The following is a 21,700-nucleotide window of genomic DNA, read 5'->3' as shown; positions in this document are numbered from 1 at the left end:
GGTTCAGGCATACAGCAAACATGTAAGAAAATTCAATGTGACTTGTCTGATTTAAGTGTCATATCGGTTTAGTTGTGGCACACATATGGGTGACGATAACCATGGTCTGCAATAAATTGATGCCATGAGATCACCAGGAAGTCAGCCATCGATTGTGCTTAAAAATGGCAATCTAATTTTTAATGTGAGTGTGGACACAGCCATGCTATCGGAGAGTGCTGGATAGCACCAATGAAAGCATTTGTAAAGTCATAAATAGGATCGCAGTAATGACTACAGCATTTGCATTGCGCTGCCATGCTTAAAATTGGGTTTACATGGACATATGTCGGCAAAAAACGAGGAACTCGCTCAGACTCACTCAATAAATATATTTTGCTTTTAGGGCTCACTCGGATTCAGATTCACCAAAAGTTTTCCTCAATTGGGCTCACTCGGACTCAGATTCGCTAAACTTTTTCTCAACTGGATTAACTCAGATTCACACTCACCAACGTTTTACTCATCCGGACTCACTTAGAATTGGGCTCATGGCTCGATCAGAGCCTGAGTGAGCCTGAGGGGTTTGAACCTGGGTCTTCAGCGTGGGAGCCCAGTATATTACCACAGAGCCATGTCGCTGCTCAAACTCCGTTTCAGAAAGACCCTGTACAGGCTTCATGTCGGCACGGAGCCACATATATACGAAACCACGCTATATGTAATACAGCGTGGTAGACGAGCAAAATAACAACCAGGCATCACACAATGCGAACTTCGCAACGAGTGGGTCGTTCTATGACAACAATCTGTACCGAGGAGCCTCCGTGCCAAAAGTTGACCTTTGAACAGTGATAACCGTGAGTCCTCCTCTTGTAAACTCATATTTCAAAGAAACCAACTTGCTGAGATTGCCAGAAACGTCCTTTGGTTAAAAAGGAGAGAAAAGCATTTCCGTAGGCCAGGAGAGAGAACTGAAGTGCAATTTCCTCGCGCACGAATGACTTTACTTCTGCCAGCAACGCGGCCTGGTCAGATATGGCCGCCAAGCCAGCAAGCTCTGCTTCGCGTGATGGAGAACGACGGCTCATCGAACGCTGCTGGCGGAGCTCCCCGTAGCTCTGGCACAGCGTTATGACCTCGGCCACTGTGCAGGGGTTTTTGTTGAGCAGCATGGTGAAGGCATCACCGTCAGTGCCTTTCAGAACATTCCGGACTCAGACATGGTGCTGTTAGCTTTCTTACACAAGTCGAGGGCATTTTCGATATAACTTGTGAAAAATTCACCGGCCTGCTGAGCTCGTTCGCGTAAGCACTGTTTTGCTTGCAGCTTACGAATTGCAGGGCGGCCAAAAACGTTGATGACGGCGATCTTGAAATCGGACCAAGTCGCAAAATCGGACGCGTGGTTGTTGTACCACAAGCTTTCCACTTCCGCGAGGTAGAATACCAAGTTGCTCAACTTGCCTGCTTCGTCCCATTTATTGGGTACGCTCCAGGGTGTCGGAACTAAATGTTTTTCGTTTCGGTTTTAGTTTCGTTCCACCGCAAAAAGTACCGTTCCGTTTCTGTTCCGGAACGAAAAAGAATGTTGCGTAGCGGTTCGTAACGTTTTTTTTGTATGCAAAAATTTGAAGATAATCATTAAAAGACATTGGACTTGTGATGTAGTTACCCTCCTCTTAGAAAGTGGGGCAAGGGTAAAACACGTTCTTCAGAGGAGCGGAAATACCTGTACCACGAATTGCTACCAATTAGCACAAACCAGTATTATTTCAAAGTCATAGTATTTATTTCCTCAAAAAGCAAATACGATTTTTTAGTGGGCTGAATGCTTTGTGTCAAGGGAGTGAGCACGATCTCAGAAGCAGCACGTCATTGAGTGCACTCTCTGATGTGCGAGACCACTGTTCTGATGAAATAATTACACCATTTCCCCGCTAAAAGGGACCATGAGGCGACGCGAAGCCGGAGCACTTGCACGATCGCGTTCCGTTGGCGTTCTTTGGGCATGCTACCGACCTTGCGTCGTGGAACGCGAAGAGGAACGCTACGCGTGTCTTGTCTTCCCTTTAGCCTGGCCGTTAATTATCACAGGGCGAGCGGTGAACGCAGTCGGCAGGCGTGCGAAAGGGGGGCAGCGTGGGAGAGGAGAGAGAGGGGGAGGGGACGCGCATGCGCTGGTGCTCATGGCGGCGTTGCGCAGGAGAGAATTTCGGCATGTCTAGCCCGCGTTTCAGAGGAAGATTAGAGAGGGGGAAAGGGGAGGGGAGAGGGGAAGTGGAGAGGGGGAGAGGGTGAGTGGAGAGGGTATGCGCATGCGCAGTAAGGGTGGTCACGCCGCACACCACCACCACCACCACCTCCGGATTGAACTCTGCCATAAGATACTTCGCATCTAAAAGATATACAGGCCTGCGCGGAACACGCAGCACAGTTACAGCGAAAGCTGGAAGAGCGGACTTTGTAGAGCCCGCTGTAGAGTCTCTTGGAGCAACTAATACAAGTACACATGCAAGCTACCCACTACGCGATAAATCACCGCAATTTTTCTGAATTAGCCAAGTTGCCACTGGGTGTGTCCAGATAAGATCTAACACGAGGTCCCGGTCACCATTCCCGATTTTGATGAAATTTACTGTAGGTCTAGGCATTACACCAAGAACAATGGTTTCGCAGTTAGTTCTGCGAAAAAAAATTTTGCTCACCTGAAAAAAATATACGAATTTTTGCCGCAAAAAAACACTTTCCCGCCAATTTCGCGATTTCTGAATTTTGAGCGCACCTAGGGAAAAAAACGGTGCACTTCTTCGTCACAATATTTATTCCCCTTAAAGAACAAGTGAAATGCAATCTTATGAGTCTATTATTTCCGTTGCTTGTCGAAGCACTTTTGAAGAAAAAAATGACAAACTTGGCAAATCGCACAAAATACCTGTGTTTCAGGAATTTATTGCTGCAAGCAAGTTAAAGTGAGGATAATAAAAATCGGTACATATCAACCTTGATACTTGCGCTCTCTTTCAAAATAATTTGCGTGGTTTTATCGCGCTCCGTTTTACTTGATAATTGGGCAAAAACGTAACTGATATACCAAAAACGCCGAACTTTGAATATGATTTTCTCAAAAAGGCCATTTATAATTTTTTTAAAATCCATTTGATTGAAGTCAAGGACGTCATCTACCATTCTGCAGAAAAAAACTTTGCATTAGTTTCGTTGGCAACAAGTTATAGTGCGTCAAATGTGACCATGCCATCCTAGCGGCTTCGTCGTTCGTTATGTGCTGAAACTCGGATATAAGTTGTTAAAAATACTTGTACGTGACATAATCACATATCAGCAGCTCCACACCAACAAATGCGCAGCCTGGTGTCACGGTTCAGCAAGCTTTGTCTTGCGATCAGCCGCTTGACAAACCCGCAGCAGCGGCCGCTCGATGCTACGGGCACTCACATTGCATGAATGCCGCTTCGACTGTGGATGAGCTCGCTTACGCGCCAAACTACGCTCAGAGGACAAACGAGAGAAGGAGTGCATCACTGCGAATGTTAAAGGCTGTTAAGAGCCAACAAATGTCATACTATGCATCGAAAACTCTGCCGGCAATTTCCCAGTGAGCGCCTCCAGTAGCGCGCTCATGTGTTGCTTTCTCTCTTCTGATGGCCTAAAGATAAATAGGTTCATTCTATGAGCAACATATGACACAAAAGAAAGCCAATGACATCTAAAGAAAGCTGTCATACCTGCTTCCGATGGTCGAACAACTCAAACTGCAGTTGTTCTTCATCTCGTGCCAGAACACTTCTGTCAGCCGGCCGTGAAAAGAAGTGTGTCCAAGTCCATTGCTTCATTAAAGAACCGCTTTTACAATACTGCACTGTTGTGCGTCCGCACATAGAATATTCAACGCAAGTCGACCGTTTATCACGATAATTTGTGGCTTCGGGCATAACAGCAGGGAAAAAATACAGGCGTGCTCTATTGAAGGCGCTCACTGGGAAATTGCCGGCAGAGTTTTCGTTGCATAGTATGACGTTTTTTGGCACTTAAGAGCCTTTAAGTTTCACAGTGATGCATTCATTCTCTCGTTTGTCCTCTGAGTGTAATTTGGCGCGCAAGCGGAGCTCATCCGCAGTTGAAGCGGCACTCATGTAATGTGAGTGCCCGCAGCATCGAGCGGCCGCTGCTGCGGGTTTGTCAAGCGGCTGATCGCAAGACGAAGCTTGCTGAACCGTGACACCTTGCTGCGCATTTGTTGGTGTGGAGCTGCTGATTCGTGATTATGTCACGTACAAGTATTTCTAACAACTTATATCCGAGTTTCAGTGCATAACGAACGACGCGGCCGCTAGGATGGCATGGTCAAATCTGACGCACTATAACTTGTTGCCAACCAAAATAATGCAACGTTTTTTTCTGCAGAATGGTAGATGACGTCATTGACTTCAATCAGAGGGATTTTTAACAAAAATAAAAAATGGCCTTTTGGAGAAAATCATTTTCAAGGTTCGGCGTTTTTGGTAAAGCACTTACGTTTCAGCCCAATTGTCGAGTAAAACGGAGCACGATAAAACCACGCAAATTATTTTAAAAGACAGCGAAAGTATCAAAGTTAATATGTACCGATTTTTCTTATCCTCACTTTAACTTGCTTGCAACAATAAATTCCTGAAATACAAGTATTTCGTGCGATTTGCCAAGTTTGTGATTTTTTTTCTTCAAAAGTGCTTCGACAAGCAAGGGAAATAATAGACTCATAAGATTGTATTTTACTTGTTCTTTAACCCCTTAAGTGCTTTATTTTTTTGAAAATTTCCCAACCAATAGTGCCTATTTTTTTATTGCTGATTTCGAATCTGGTTGTACTAAAAAAATAGCTAGTCGATGTTAAAAAAATATTTGTACCACATACTTAGTCAAATCAAAACACGGAATAACGCAAGGGGGCCTGTTGCAGCTCCTGCACCAAAAGCGAGTTTCCTTTCTCAATTTTTTCCCGTTTTCTCCTCGCTTCCGAGAGCAAACGAAGCACATTTGAAGAAACTGCTGAATATATTCCATAAGGTCATCTGGCAATGACAAGTTGAAAGTCTTGCCTGGAATGACCAAGAATGGAAAGCGAGGAGGCTTCACATGAGGATTGTCCGCATCAAGCAGGATCCACTGGCGAGCACTCGCGATGTTCGCTTCCGAGCTGTTTTCATCATCACCGGAGGAGATGCTCAATTCACCGCCTTCGCTGTCTTCACTTCCGGACACAAGATAAACATCTGTATCCGAATGATCATCACTCGAAGAAGATGACGAAAACGAAAAGCCTCTTTTCGTGTTGACGACCAAGTTATGCATAGGTGCCCGCCACCGCAAGCCATCTTTTCATACAAAAACCGCGCTCTTTCCGCAGGAGAAAAGTAAATTGCCAAGTAAATGCTGCCACCTGGTGGATTACACGCAATCTAAGCTGTAGAAGAGCGCCTCTTGCCCTGAACGCTAGAGGGGAGTACCTATTCCGCTAGGACGAGCTCTGCTCGTCCAAAGCAGTTTGGGGGACAGTTTGGGCAGGACGAGCTCTGCTCGTCCAAAGCAGTTAAGGGGTTAAGGAGAATAAATATTGTGACGAAGAAGTGCACCGTTTTTTCCCTAGGTGCGCTTCTGTTGCGTGTTTTTTGCGGTCAAAATTTGTATATTTTTCTTCAGGCGAACAATTTTTTTTTTCGCAAAACTAACTGCGAAACCATTGTTCTGGGTGTAATGCCTAGACCTACAGTAAATTTCATCAAAATCGGGAATGGTGACCGGGACCTTGTGTTCGATCTTGTCTGGACACACCCCACTATGTCATTCTTCGTCATTCTTCGCACAATCGTGGTACCCGCTACACATCTGTAAGGCATTATGTGCACTTTGTGCTGTGGCTGATGATGATGAAGAATTGTGTCTGAGCATTTAGCAGTGGGTGGGAAGCAGTGTTACTGAATGGGCGCCTCTATTCCATTCCAATTCCATTCCGGGGAATTAGAACCTGTCGCCGTTCCAGTCTTTTCAATTCCACGGAATGAAAAAAAAACATAGCCTATTCGCACTCTGGGAATGACCGGGCAGTTGAATTCCGTTCCTGTGATTCCTCAACGAAGGAAATATAGTTTCATAGTTTTAGCGAGTCAAAAATGAACGCCCCATAAAGCTGATGTTGTAAGATGCATTAAGACCTGCAAAAGTACGCAAAACACGTTACCAAGGTAGAGGGATAGTAGCTTGGTGACACATATCGTGCAGTGCAACCACCCTACTAATTCCCATAGGGGCAGTTCTCCCGCTATTTATAGTATTTGCATGGTCAGCATATTTGAACGAATGGTGATGTTTTATTATTGTTTAAATGTGTTAATGCTAAAATGACGACATAGCGTATTGCTATGTCGTTATTAATGCTATATGACGACATGGGCGCCAGTGAAAATAGGTGGATCGCGGATGCGAGGGACACCGGGACATGTGGTCGGTGCGAGAGGAGGCGCTTGCTGAATGACGTCTTGAGCCATGGTAGATGGCAGCGTACGGGATCGAAGCTTCAGGGGGATCGAATGGGAGCACAGCACCTCCACCAATTTGTTAAGGTGTTTGTTTGGCGGCACTCAGCGACAATACGCAGCGGCGACGGTCAAGAAAAAGTGCGGACTCTCAGCGCGAGCGGCGTCCTTTCAGAAGACACCAAAAAGGACGACCACTAGAAGGCGCTGAAAAGCGCAACCCATTACTCAGTTCCAAGGCTTCGCTACAGTATTAATACTTTAGTATCCACACCTTTTGCAACTTGCGGCTGCCTTCGCAAAGTCCACAATAGAGGATGCGTTCGTTTGTAGGGCATGTTCCTCCACCCACCGGCGTACTCCATCTTCCTTAATCAAGATGCTACGAATAACTTCCACTTCGCACGAAGCGGCACTTTCGCCCTCAGCACGCATGACCGCAGGACCCATATCAGTTAACGGCTTTCAGCGTGGCGGCAGTGTAAAGCAGCGAATTACAGCGAATGTTGTGCTTTCTGCGCGTTCGCTGAGGCCGGCAGCCTCGAAACAAGAAAACCCAATGCAAGCCTGAAAGCAACCCTTGTAATCGATTGAGGGCAGACGTGGTGTTTTTTTTATGGTGCCGAAAGCTCAGCGCCTCAGGCATCGCTGCGCATTCCTTAGATTGGCAGCTTCGAAACGTAATGTCGCCCCAATAACAGACTCGTGGCCATCACAAGTCTTCCAACGAGAGAAACGGCGCATGCTGGACGAAATACTCATTGAAAGACGTCTATGAATCATATGAACGCGGCCGTGAGCACGCAATCACTCGCGGCCTTCGCGTTCAACCACGGTTTCTATGCTGTCAACTTTCGAGATTCTCAGAGTCCGCAAAGGCGGCTGGCCTAGAAGATAAAAATTCTGGTATATAGTTTTTGTGTTCTGACGCTGCTGTCACCTGCGAAAAGCTTCCGCGCAAAGTAGCTATAATACGCACCTCGTTCAATGATTTTCCCACGGATCGATCCCCCGTGCACTTCTTTGGGATTCTGCTTTAGTACTCCAAGGTTTGATGTCATATCGATGTTTACATGCCACGCGCAATTTCATTGAAAGTTTCAAACAGCGTCGGCAGTTTTTTTTTAAAGCGAGAGAAATACGACTTTTAATCTCGCTCTTCGCACCGACCACAGCTTTCTGGAAGGCATCAAGGTTGGCTCGTGAAAATACTACCTCTGCACTGCAGCGATTACATCACGATTGGGGACAGTGGAAACGGCTCTAGGCAGAGGTTAGCGTGCATACAAATACTTGGTGCCAACGATGTTCAGGTCTGTACTAGGCCTCGCGTGCTAAGCTACTAGGCGCGAACTATTCTTTTTTGCCCTTGTTTTAAATTAAAGCGCGTGTGTGTACGCCTATTATATGGCATTGGCCATGTGTCGTAGGAACGCACCTATCAAATTTCGCGTGAGCACGCCTTTGAGCAAGCACTGCCACATTGTAAGTGTAAAAAACTGAGGACACGCGCGAGAGAAAAAATCGTGTCACTTTCGTAAAGCGGGCTAGTACACAGCTTTGTGATAAATATTGTATTCGCATATGCGACGTTACCCTTTGCACAAGACGACAAACAACGACAAAGTTTAGGCGCGAATGCTTCTACACCAAGGAAAAAGAAATTCAACCAGCTCCGCTTGGCGGACACTGATTAAACAGCGAAGCTGGTGGCCTTCCCTTCGCCAAGCTATCGCATTTCTGTGTTTTGATAGTCTTTCGGATATGCTGTATCACCGTTCTTTATTAAACACTCTTTGTGAAGCTTTGAGGTGGTAGTATAGTTTTATTGCACCTTGACCACGCCAATCTTATAGACAGGTTTACAAAGAAGGCTTCGCTTAAGATGCACGTCAATGGCAACAGTCATCAGGGATGTTTCTGGGAAGGCAATCTACAGTTGTCTGAGCGTCAATCGGCCCATTCACCAACTGCCCTCTAACCCCATACTGGCCATTTACGTTCGTTAGCCTGTTCCTGCGTCAGTTCTCGGTGACGCTCGCGTCGGGGGGTACATACCCGTAAAATGACCGTCTGCGTTACACCAGCATCGGACACGAAAGAATCGACTAAGAACAGCTTAACTAGGGGGCAGCTACTGTGGGGCTTCTTCTCGCAGACAAGTGAAATACTTATTTGTGCTTATTCAGAGTTTAAGAAAGAAACAGATAAGCATCGAACACCCAACGCAAAGAATAAACAGTGTATTTGAGACGACTCGCCGTTTTCCATGACCGGATTCTGTCGCGACGAGCCTTTTTTTTTCGAAGTTCGTCAGGTGAGCTTCCGGTCTGACGTAACAAAACTGCCGCGTTTATTGTAAGCACGGCGCTCTCAGTTTCGATATCGCCTCGATCGGGGGCTTGCATTTTCGATGACTAATATGTAAAATTACGTGCTTTTTTGGAATTTCTAAACCATTGCTAGATTACACATTCTAAGGTCTTACTACTTTTCCACATAAACTGCCCACAAGTTAATATTTCAAAAGGCAATGAAAGATTCGATCCCGCGACCTCACGGTCAGCAGTCGAACACTATCACCACTTGACCACCGCCGCGGGTAATGGCTATATCGTTGAGCTGCCAGTACTTGGCATTGCTTATGAAGGCCTCCTACTGGTATGTCTGTGAGATGGTCTATGGCCTAAGTTTACTTGAGACAGTCAATAGAAAATGAAACCTGATAAACGCCATGCTATCCGCTGAAAAACGAAATATTTGCAGGAGCTCCCTGCTAGAAGTGTTTGCATTTTAGATAACTATATGGTGCAGGTGGAACAGGGGAGCACATCTGCCTTTTTTTAGCAGATAACAAATCAACAATGAATGAACAAATCAGAATCACGCTTATTCTTCGACGTGCAGTGTTTGAGAAGGCAGGAAACCGAGACTTCGAAAGGCAAGCGCAGCTGCAAGGACGCCTCGGAGCACGATCTAGTAATACGCCGTAAGCTAACGGAACGTCATTTATTAGGGGACATATCTAGCGGCTCAATCTTTATTTCTGACCTTTGCAATTTATCGCTTGATCGTACGCTTTATTCGTGCTTCGCTCCCGTATCAGAGCGGTTACAGCGTGCGAGCAACAGATACGGAAGCTGCGAGGAGGTAAGGGGAAATATGATCAGGCGCCAGCCACAAGGGCCTCGGGAAAGCTGGCGCACTGGGAGAGGAGAGGCGCAGCGATAGCCGAAGAACGCGCGAAAAATCTCGCTGCGGGAGCCCGTCGACCTTTATTCAATGCGAACAGGGGAGGGTAGCCGTTCTTCTCTTCAGTATATTTGCCCTCCTCTATGCGTGGTAGCCAGGTCGTTAAATGTATGCTCACCCGCGTTTGTGAATCACTACGTTGCTTCGCGGCAGCGCGAGGTGGTGCTAAGCAAACCATCCCTCGTCTGCGTCCGACAGCTCCACTTAACAGTGCCAGAAAAGTGCGGGCGCAGTACAAAGGTGATTTGTAAAGTGCGTTGACATAACCTGGTGACGAGCATGGGTTCCTCGTCGACTTCATCCTTCATGTCCGCCTTGGCGGATGAGCTCATCCTAGACCGGGATCCGCGCACCGCCGACTGGGTCCTGGCTGGAAACAGGGAGTTCCTTGTCTCGCTGTTCATGGTCTACGTGTACGTGGTCAAAGTTGGAGGACCACGCTTTATGAAGGACCGGAAGCCGTACGACAATATCAAGCCAATCGTCAACATCTACAATGCATGCATGGTGGTTCTGAACGCCTATTTTATGACAGCCTTCCTCTCGAAGACCTACATGGGCGGCGGCTACAGCCTGTTCTGCCAAGGTATCAACTACGAGACCCGCGACGAGGTCACCATGAGCCTTCTCAACCTGTGCTGGTGGTACATGCTGGTGCGGATCGCTGACTTCATGGACACGGTGTTCTTTGTCCTGAGGAAGAAGGACTCGCACGTTTCTTTCTTGCACGTAGCTCACCACATCCTCGTGGTGTTCAACGGCTGCTACGGTGTCGGCTACGGTCCGGACGGCCAGGCGGCACTTACCATCATACTCAACTGCTTCGTGCACATCATCATGTACACCTACTACTTCCTTTCCCTGCTGGGACCCGCCGTGCAGAAGCACCTCTGGTGGAAGCGCTACCTAACCCAAGTGCAGCTCGTCCAGTTCTGCATCATTTTCGTTCACATGCTGGTCCCGATGTTCTACAACTGCGGTTACCCGAGGCCACACATCTACATCATGCTGTGCGAGGCAGTCTTCTTCTTCACTATGTTCATGCGCTTCTACTTCAAGGCCTACCGGGACAGGAACAGCACCCGCAGAATAATCGAGGAGAGCGATCACGGCAAGAGCAAGGTTCAGTGAAAGCGTTCACTTCTGCGATTCTGTGATACGTGCGGGGACTGTGTATCGTGGTCGCTAATCTACAATCCATGCGTACCGATCGAAACCGCAGAGAAAGTTCATCAGTACAAACTGGTTAGGTCCTTTTTCTTCCTGTAGCTTTGAAACTCGACCTAACGTCGGTAACGTCACTCGGCATGGAAAACGTGGTTTGATACTTGTGATATGGAGAAGTTTATGGCACATCTGATGTGTATCGCCGAGCTCCGCGCTAATACGGCTTTCAAAGAAAGGCTTTCGTTAAGTTGTATATACATGAGCGCCACTCCATCGTCCCTGTTTGAATGACACAATGCACTCGAATTACCCGCGTTGCCGAAAAGCACACAGTGCTACGTTTTACGACGAGAGTGGTAACAAAGAAGACAACGTGGCTCAAAAAACCCCATCGCTGTTCTCATTAAGAGTTAACGTCTGGACGCCATACAGAAGTTGTCAAGCGATTTTACCGCCCCAGCTCCACAAAGGAAGATCCAGTTTGTACTCAATATGCCTGTTGCCCATTGTCTAGTGTGTTCCTCTTCCTCACTCGTCTACTGTAAGAGACAAAACGAAAAAGGTCACAACTCAGTTTCAATGGAAACAGTAATCTTAACCCAAGTCGCATACACACCTTACTTGTCTTCTTTGTTAGCACTTTATTGCTTTGTAAAAACTTTCGCGTGGTTTGGTGAGATCACCAGCGAACGACATGTTTTTCACGCTCGCGGCATTCACCTAAACGCGCATGGTCATGCGAGAGTCAGGGATGACCCTGTAATCTGTGTGTGTTGTGTGTGCGCCAACTCTCACACAAAACGTGCTCATCAGCTAAACAATAAAGCAGTTTTGCTTTGTTGCCGATACGTGCCTGTTCTGTCTTGTTTTCTTTTTCTAAGTTGTCCAGTGGCCGTCTGACGCTGCGCCGGGTGTTGGGGCCATAGAGACAGCAGCGTGTTACTACACCGACCACTACACTGATCTTTGTGGCAAGAGAGACATGGCGTTGAGCAAAAAATGAATATACATGTGTCACATAATGCGTATACCGCGTGTGTATCGTTGAAACAGCGGTAAGCATGATAATCAATCTAATCCTAGACAACCAGGAGAGCTAAGAATAATCCGCTGAAGCTTAGCTCATGCTACGTATATCCTGGCATAGCCGAGCTAAGCTACTAAATTTTTTTTATGTGCGGGGCAAAATGACTTGGCTATGGCTGATCGAATGCCACAGGATAAGGCCTTTATGATGGTATGCCCAATATGTGGTGCGAAGGTACAATGCCTCAAAAATCGGCTTGTTCAATCTTTAATAACCAAATTAGGATTGCGGCGTCATCTTACTTGCGTCCTCCACATTACGCGCCTGCAGAATTGACCATATTTTTAAAGTTAACAACATCTTCCCAGGGGAGTTCTTTTGGAATTTCCTTAATGAGAACACATCTAATTGTAGTTAGCTACCAGCAGAAGTCATCAGCCGAAATTCTGCTGACTTCATTTATTCTGTTCTGTGCCCCCACGATGATGTCTGTTGGCGCTGCGAGATATGCTTGAGGAAAAAAAAAACGTAACAGCGGACGAGCATCGCACATCTTGCAAGGTGTCAGCATAAACGTAGCAGAAGAAATTAGTGCACTTAACGTGTAATTTATAGCGGGGGCTATATTATACAGTATTGACAGCATACGTTAATAACCTGAACCAGGGTGCTGGTCCACAGACTATTTCGGTGATCCGACTGATTCATCTGGTTGAAACAAAGCAACAAGCATATCCATTGTATTCTTTCCAGTCATCCATGTGGAATTGCGGCGAACGTCTGCCGTAACGGAAATGCTTGACTAAATATATAACTCATAAAGTGCCAGCACGTTTGCAACGTGCTGGCACTTTATGAGAATTCCTTGGAGGTTCCGAGTGGCGTGCGTTGTATAAGGCTAGGATATTCCATGTCGTCATGACCCTCTGTGTCTATGTGAGAAATAAAAAGTGGGAAACGCTTGTGGGTCCGTTTGGGGCAGCGAACACTATGGACATTTGCTTTTAGTATTGATATGAAACTTCATACAATGTTGAGTAGGCCATCCCGCCACGTGGCAGAAGCTGATACGGTCCGATAGCGTCGTGCGAAAACAACCGATAGACGACACATACCTATTCATGGTTGTGAGAGGAAATTATCTAGGTAAATCTTCACTGGACCGCGCAGCTATTTTTACATATGCGTTTTTAGAGAGACCGGGCTGTAGTGAAACGGCTCTATCTCACTATTACGGATTCATTTAAGGACCTTTAAAGGAAAAGTGTTCATCTGAAAAGCATAAAGTGAGAAACAGGTAGAAAGGATGGGGTCAATATGATGCAGGAGGAACCTCCAAACAAACTTTATCGTTTCTTAAAAAGGCGGAGCTAACAGCAACCAGAAACACATAGTGCTGTGGCTGCGTGTTTAGGGTGCAACCCAACAAATCATCAGCAGTAATTGAACTTTTTCTAGCTGCTTCTAGCGGGATGAATTGATCAATGCATAAAGAAAGCAAATGATCTATGGATAAAAATTAAGTGAACTTCGCACTGGTGGTTCCAATTAAGCCTGAACGAAGTGCGGAACTCGGCGGCCTTCTCTGTTTCTCTTTCTTCTTTGTGTGCATTTATTTATACTTCCTTCTTTCTCTATGTATATATTTCTTTATATTTCTCGCTCCTCCTATCTTTCTTTCTCTTTCTTTCCTTACTTTCTCTCTCGCTCTCGCTTCCTCTTCTAGCTTTTTTTCTCTTTGTGTCTACACATTTCTCTCTTTGATTTTCTCAATTTCTCTCTTTCTATTTTTATTCCCTTCCTTTCTCTCATTTTGTCACTTTCTCTTTCTATGCTAGGCTTTACTCTCTCCCTTTCCTCTCACTCTCACATCTATCATCATCACCCTCGCTTTCCTTTCCCGCACCCTTGCTGTACTACCATACAAGGCTATGTTACGCTCTGCTAGCGTGCCTGGATAGACGAGTAGTTACGATGCTCGACTTCGGATCGTGGGTACGCGGGTTCTAATCTCGTCTCGTCAAGAAATTTTCTTCGCCAAGCACTTTCTCTTTCTCTCGTCTGTAGTTGTTCTCTCATCCATGACAGATATTCCATCCCTCGCCGGACAAATCGGCGCACGTGTTGTGAGGGCGAAGCAGATGACGAAGAGGAAGAAGAGATCGCGTGCCGGTTCATGTTGATGATAATTTCTGTTCACCCGTCACGCACCAATGCTCGGCTTAAACATCTCTGTTGGTAAAAACTCGCAGGGTCCCTTATGCATTCGCCCACAACGCGTTCAAGGTGAAACTCATCTGGTGCGGTCACAATTATGTTCTTCTTCTTCGATGATGATGACGTCACCGGTTGGCTTTTGCCTTCCAGTCCGTCCAGACGGACAATCAGATTATCAGAGGAAGAATAAAAATGATGATGATAATGATTTTTAATGCCATTGATGTTAACACGAGTACGACGCCGACGGTCACTATACCCGTTTGACGAGGCACATAAGGCTATCGCCTTAATATAAGGGAAAAGAGAGGCGGTGTTGTGGTCGCTCTGTATTTGCCGAGAAATATGCTGCGGCATTGTGCGAAGCCTCAGCGCTGCAATGTTAAAGTACTTGGTCTTGTTGCTTCGCAATTCATCATTGCTACTCCTGTAATGATGCATACATATTCTAGGAACCCGATATTAGACCTTCCGTTCACTGAAATCATACAACAGATATAGCCTTCAAAATAGAATTTATCACGCACGCGCATTTGTTTATAAGAAAATGTCTGAATTGTTAACCTATCTTACAACATGCATAACGCTGTACATGATTTTAGGCCACGAAGATTACGGGATGACGACAGTAAGACGATGACGACACCACTGATGACTCTATAGGTCGTGCTGATGCCAGCGTGACGAAGACAGTGCATGGCGATGGTATGAAGACGGCAACCGAACTACTTCACGGCGAACACACCAATGTGGATATACATATGCTCATTATATGCTACAAGTGTTTCCCCCACGTCCTCATATCGGCGCAGCTGTCGGGCAGGGAATTACTCGAGACCATCGGAATACTGAAATCCGGAAACGTACTCTACAAGGCTATGCAATTCAAGAGAAATTGCACATTTCATGGTCTTGCACTCACACTGTTTTCAGCAAGCAACACGAGTGAACGCTCTGTTAGGAGGCCTTTTCTCAAGGACAACATATTTGGCGCATGCATAGGGTAGTCCTAATGAATCACAGTGGAGCTTGTTAGGAGCTCCAATATAACACTTCCACAACCATCAGCCTTGGAGTTCTGTAGTTTACAAAACACAAGTCTTGTGTTATAAACACAGTAGCTAGGCGTGTCCGGTTCCTGCAGAGTGCGCGTTGCTGGAAGGACGCATCTTCGAAAAGCGGTGCCGATGACAAGAACAGCTAGGCGGACTATGATATAAGCAATATGAATACATAGAAAAGAAGTGTCGATGAACTAGCTATGCCAAATTAGAACATATGCCGATGGCGTAGTACAGTGACACCGTGAAGCATAACCGGAACACGAACGATATGCTACCTGCAAATTTTTGTCTTAATTCACCTGTATTCTCCCCTACCACTGAACCACGCCGCAATGCGAAGGTGCTTGAACGTGCACCTGAAGCTAAGTACGAAGGTGTTCTTACATTTTGGCCCATCGAAGCGCGGCCTCCACGGGTAGGGATTCAAGCCGCGACCTCGAGCTTAGCAGTGCGACACTTTACTTGCTAAGCTACCACGGCGTGCACGGCCGCAGTAAACGCAGCATAAAAAAATGCGCAGCCTGCATTAGTGGCGCAAGGCTGGAATCATCAGCGGAGCTGGTCTTCGACCCAGCTAGGTTTTGCTAGTATTGCCAAGTATTGCCAAGTTTTTGCTGATAGGCTCAGTGTTTGCTAGTAGTACTAAGCATGCCTAGACTTGGCTAGGCATGTCACGTAACTACCTGTTACGTGATGTTGTGATTTTATACACGTGACTAGCTGTTACGTGGTTTTTGGTGGGAACATGTCACATGGCTAGCTGTTACGTGGTTTATGGTGGGCGCATGTCACGTGACGAGTGATGTTGCGTGTTGCGTGACTTTATTCGCGTGACTAAATGTTACGTGATGTTTAGTCACGCGAGTAGTTACATGATGTTACATGATTCTAGTCACGTGGCTAGTTATGTCATGTTACGTGATTTTCGGTACGTGAGGGTTACGTGGTTATTTATTCACGTGACTGGATGTTACGTGATTTTAGTCATGTGCCTAGATGTTACGGGATTTTTGTCACGTGACTAGTTATCAGCTGTGATGCTTCGCACTAGTGGTGCGAAGGCTGAAGGGAGTGCGGTGCTGGGCGGCCTTCTGTGTTTCGCATTATTTCTCTATTTCTTCCTCTCTTCCCTGTTCTTTCATCTCACTGTTTAATGTATGTCTCTTTTGTCTCTGTTTCTTTCTATTGTTTCTTTGTCGCTTTTTTGTATCTTTCTCCTTGTTGCCCTTCTTTCTTTTTCTCTCCCTCTCTATTATCACTTCCTTTTTCTTTCGATCCCCTGCTCCTTCTTTGTATCTGACAACATTACTTTATATTTCTGCCTTTTTCGCCTTTCTCTCTATGCTATGCTTAACTCTCTGCCCTCCTCCCCTCTCTCCTCCTCACCCTCACTTCCCTTACCCGCCACCGTGCTTTACTATACTATACAAGTCTATGATGTAGACCTCAGACTCTGTGTCTTACGTCTGTCTTAGGCGGCGCTGCGAAAAACGACGCCACCAGCGCCCTCATCGCAGCCCGCACGCGAATGTGCATAGGCCACAATAGAAACCCCCTCTGTCGTTGGTGTCGAGGCGCGGTTTCCTGAAAATGAAGGATCTAGAAAGCTTCTTCCTCCGATCCACGCTTCAAAAAAGACGGAAGCTCAACGAAGCGAACTGCGGTTGCAATGCGAAACAGCAGAGGAAAGAAACGAATGAAAGGCAGGTTTCAGTTATTCCGGCGCGCTGCAACTCGCAAGTACAAGCGAGCATTGAACGACATCTAGTTCGAGGCAAGCCCTCCGACGTCCATTCTCTAGCGCCTAAATGCGTTAATATCGGGTATATACGTAATGCCAAAGCGATGAAGTACATACACGACCAATTTACTTAGTTATGTATCTTACGATCAGTGGTAAAAAGCTCGCTTCATCAGGGACGAATGGTCCCAGCGATTTTCATCTTTTCAGTTGCATTCTTCCTTCATCTCTCGCTTCCTGCGCATTGGACTATTTTAATACGCATCCTCAAATGGCCTCTTGATGGTTGTCTTCCGTTTGCATATACTGCAAATGGGGTCACGTGCCAGTACACTTTCGCGGGGTACAACCAAAGGCACAACGGTGGCCTCCGAGATGGCTACGACGACCTGAAAGTGGTCACGACCAACATTTTGCGATTTACTTGTATGATGCACGTCTTGGTCAGTTAGAACCGGAGCTCTGAACCTTCAAAACGTACGTGCGCGACGCTGTGTTGTGACGACCAGCTCAGATTAGAGGATGTCATAGCGTGCGTATCATGCGTCTTCAATCTACCTCTAGCTGCCCACTCCGTGTTACACGGCACGCACCGTGGTCAGAGCTTCAGCTGAGCTTCATTACGACGGTTCTCCGTCAGGCAGGGGCGTAGCCAGAAATTTTTAGGGGCGAAGTTCCTTAAGGCGGCACCCGTTCGTCCCTCGTAGTTGTCGTAGTCGTAGTGCGTAACCAGTCGTAACACTAGTACCAGATCTTGACCTCCAAGGTGGTGCCGTTGGGAGATTTTTCCTGTGCGTTGTTGAACAATAAAAAATTCGCAGCGTGCGCGTTAACTAAAAGCCGAATTCTTCTGTCTCTCATTCCCCATTAGCAGCCATTGGCATGTTCCAGTAGGAAACGTTAGTAGAAGTAGAAGTGTAAGAGCTAAAAGCCGACTTCTTCTGTTTCTCATTCTCATTAGCAGCCATTGTTTACCTCCAAGGTAGTGCCTGGTGAGATTTCTCCTGTGCGTGATTAAACAATAAAAGTTTTGTTCAAAACGCCGTTGTTTGATGAAATAAACCAACGAAAGACGCCAGATGTTTTCTAAAAGCAAAACGAAAGAACGCCAGATGTTTCTAAAGCAAAACGAAAAGACGCCAGCTGCTTAACGAAAGACGCCAGATGTTTTCTAAAGCAATGGTTTTCTAAACATTGAAAATTCACAGCGTACATGTAAAATTAAAGTGAGCTGCAAAGTCGTCATAACTCATCGAACCTTTAGTATAAACGCGCCCGATCTCACGTCGGTGATGATGTACTGGGCAGAATTCACGGAAGATTCACGGTTTACCGATGAACCTCCGCAGCTTCGCCCACTCATCATCATTCACTCCGTGGATATGCTGTGATTTTTTTCGGGGGGGGGGGGTTCAACCATACTTTATATATGTTCGTGCGTGCGTTTGTATGTGTGTGTGTATATATACGCAAGCAAAATTGAAAAATCCCCCCCCCCCCCTTGGCTACGCCCTTGCCGTCAGGGCTATGCAAAACAACAGCAGAGGCACATTATCACAACTTTCTCATGCGACTGGCTCTGGAGAACGCGGGTACTTCGTACTAATTCTTGGCCGCCCACCACTTTGTCTTCGCTGTAATAAAGTAGTGCACATCCGTCGTAACTACAGGACTCCTCGCTGCGATAACTGTCGTCGCTTTCGTCATTCTGCTGAGGAATGTGTCATGACCTAAACTAACAAATTACGACAACGCACGCAGCAACCAGATGATGACTTGCAGGAGTATATTACGGATGCCACAGAAGTTCTCGACGCGACGGGAGACACTGCGTCAAGCGCTACAGGATTAAACAGAATGCATACGGAAGATGCAAAGAAAACAACAGTCGTTGCGTCTGTGGAAACTGCTGCAAGTGAAGAACCGAGTGGACCATGGAAGCAGTTGACCTGAAATTGTTCTGACCAGCCTGTTAGAGAGGAGGCCGTATCTTCCAAGAATGGCACTGAAGAAACATCAAATAAGGGCGCCTCAGTTCTGTAGCAGCTTTTTTCATCCTGCTACAGTGTCAGAAGACGACATGCATGTTTCTGTGGATGCGACAATTCCCAAGCGCCGCACGACGTACAGGTCAGATTCAAGCAACGAGAGCGACACATTAACTGTTAATCGTAAGGTGCGCCGTCGCCGAACGTCGAAACATAACGGATCGCGATCACGATATAGGGGGCTTGGTGGGCGTTCAACACAGCATCACCGTCGACGGTGACCTCTAGAAGTGACCCCAAGGGACCACTAGTAAGCATACTGTAGATAGTCGTCATGGTGCAGTCCGAGCGACTTATCTTTGCAACATTGAACGTTTGCAACATTGAATGCTTGCATAGTAGGGCGCTGTGTAGAAGACACTCTACGACTCTTTGTAGCACTCAACACTGCGGTGTGGTATGGTCAGGTGTGTTTAATTATTTGCTTAATTTTAGGCGACTTCATGCATGGAGAATATTAGCAACATTGAACGAGCAACCACAAGTCAGTGAATTCCTAAGCAACTGCACTGAAACGTACCCAGCAACGGCTGTAAGACCTCCCTGGACAGGGTGTCAAATGGGATCTTACAGGTTTTGTAACTTGCGATTGTAAGGAACGATAGCGCTGGGGACCTCTGGAGTAATAGTCGAGCGAGAGGACGCTGTCGTTTGAAAGTCCGAGCACCTAGCACCGCGCAAATAATAGGGCTGTGCTCAGTAGCGCCTCTGCTTTCCTATCAGCAAACTCTGCACTCAGTTTCAGTCATTTCTGCACGGTTGTAAGCAAATAGTGGCATATCGGTGTCACCCCTTGGTATACTGTTAAGCATCGAGATTGTATAAGACTGCACTGTGTCTATGATGGTGAAACCCTGTTGCCACTTCAATGTTCTGTGCAAATGTTCAGGTTGCACACCGCAGGATGATCGTGCGACTTGCAACTGCAGCTTATTAATTAAATTAGGAATGGAGACGGGGAGACAAAAATGATAACTTCCTTTAGATACACAGTTTCAGGTTTTGTTATGCATACGTTGATGATTCTCATGCGCTAAAGTTCAATACCTAGCACTCCAAACAAACAAATGGCTTGAGGACGCTGTACTTTCAATCACCGATGTTTCGTTTCTCGGATACTTACGTGACGTATATGAAAACGCTTAACTTTAGCTTGCTATACCAGGCAGAGACCTTTTAATAGGTAGGTCGAGTCCGAAAGAAAACAATATTCGCGATGGATGCAGAAACGAAAATGAAGCGATGACGTGCCTCTCACAATGGCCTCATTTTCGACACCGGCTTTCCCGGGGTAACGATGGGAAGCAGACAGATCTTTGAACGTAACATCAGGGGCCCCCAGCCGCCATTATGGTCAAAAGCCTGCGTGGGCTGTCTGCTCACACCAGTGATGTCAATCCTAGGAATTTATCCCTAGATGTAGAAATTTTCTATCTCAGTGATTTGAGGTCTCTTTATTAAATCTAGGGATTTTTGTAAAGCTCGGGAAATGCTCCATCACGCGGCCTAATGAGAGGCATTACTGAGATGATCACGCTTTTTCAGCTAGAAGTGCTATCAGAAACGTTAACGTTCGCTATTTGCTGTTTTTCATTTGAGAGGGTTTTGATGCTCTAGTGGGCCGAGTGAAGGCGATAGCATTTCTGTAACGCGAGATTCTTATACATGTGTGCTGAATATGGGGGGAAATGAAACTTCGTCGTCGGAAGTGTTTAGCACATGCGCGTATTATCATGAGCGCTTTGAGTGTTTGCTGCTGCATGTCCATGTCTAATAATTTCTGGACCAGGAGACATTGAGAGAAAATAAGCGAAAGTAGGACTGACAATTGTGCAAGTTGGTACGAATTCATTATTATGAAAACGCCTGGCGGAAAGAGACGAAGAGACTGTTCGTATGTTTTGTCTTTCCGCTGCGCCGTTTTCATAAGAACGAAAATAGCAACAAAAATACTTGACCACATGGGAATCTGATCGAAAGTACACATGATGGTTACCGGCAAGTAAAAAAAGGGCCCTGTATATCTACTGCAAATCATGCAACGCTCATTGCAAATGTGGAAAATTAGAAATTGACCACTACCTCGCAAGCTGCAGTTACAAGAAAGGGGCTACAGGCACATGACAAATTTGTCTGCGTCTGTAGCAACTGGCGCCGTCTGCAAGCCCTTTATGTGCATGTACTCCACAGAAAACGGAGAAAAAAAACCTTCAGTAGCTGTCAATATGGGGCTTTTTACTTCTAATAATGTTCAAGTGAATTCGGCGACAAAGCGAACTATATTTATAGTTTGTAAAATATGAATTAGCCTCAATGACGACATTAAAAAGTCAATCTGGCGATTTTTCGTGCAAACTAGGGTATCTTCGAGGGTCAACCTAGGGAGAAAACGTCCACTTAGGTTGGCATCACTGGCTCACACTATCACGGGGCAGAACCGAAGTGGTAACTGTACGGGGCTAACTTGGCACCCACAACTTCCCCCGCAGATGATTAGGGGGAGTGGGGTGTAGGGTGCGCTCTGCCCCCTTCTGTGTGCACGTCTATGTTTAGGCTCACCCCTACTTCGCCTCAGGAAACCTTCGCTTGTTCTTTGAAATATTTCCGCACGTGCAATGTACGCATATGTGATTTAAAAAAAAACATGGCTGATCCCTCCGTCATAGGAATCG

The 21,700-nt window shown here is 46.3% G+C and overlaps 2 protein-coding genes across 2 annotated transcripts in view; both read left to right on the top strand.

Moving 5' to 3' along the window:
* The window catches only part of LOC119382186 (elongation of very long chain fatty acids protein AAEL008004), a 194,159-nt gene extending 183,233 nt beyond the window's left edge, over positions 1-10,926 (top strand). Inside the window, exon 2 of the mRNA XM_049412735.1 lies at positions 10,887-10,926. Coding sequence (XP_049268692.1) covers positions 10,887-10,895 — 9 coding nt within the window. The 3' untranslated portion in view covers positions 10,896-10,926. The remainder of the gene's footprint in view (positions 1-10,886) is intronic.
* LOC119382184 (elongation of very long chain fatty acids protein AAEL008004) lies at positions 10,045-10,907 on the top strand. The gene has a single exon (XM_037649904.2). It carries the CDS (start codon positions 10,071-10,073, stop codon positions 10,893-10,895), a length of 825 nt encoding a protein of 274 aa, XP_037505832.2. The 5' UTR covers positions 10,045-10,070; the 3' UTR covers positions 10,896-10,907.
* Positions 10,927-21,700: the final 10,774 nt, after the last annotated feature.

This window comes from Rhipicephalus sanguineus, chromosome 2 (assembly GCF_013339695.2).
Source record: "Rhipicephalus sanguineus isolate Rsan-2018 chromosome 2, BIME_Rsan_1.4, whole genome shotgun sequence".
Lineage (NCBI taxonomy): Eukaryota > Metazoa > Arthropoda > Arachnida > Ixodida > Ixodidae > Rhipicephalus > Rhipicephalus sanguineus.
Note: the sequence above shows the minus strand (reverse complement) of the source record. Positions and strands in the feature narration are given on the sequence as shown.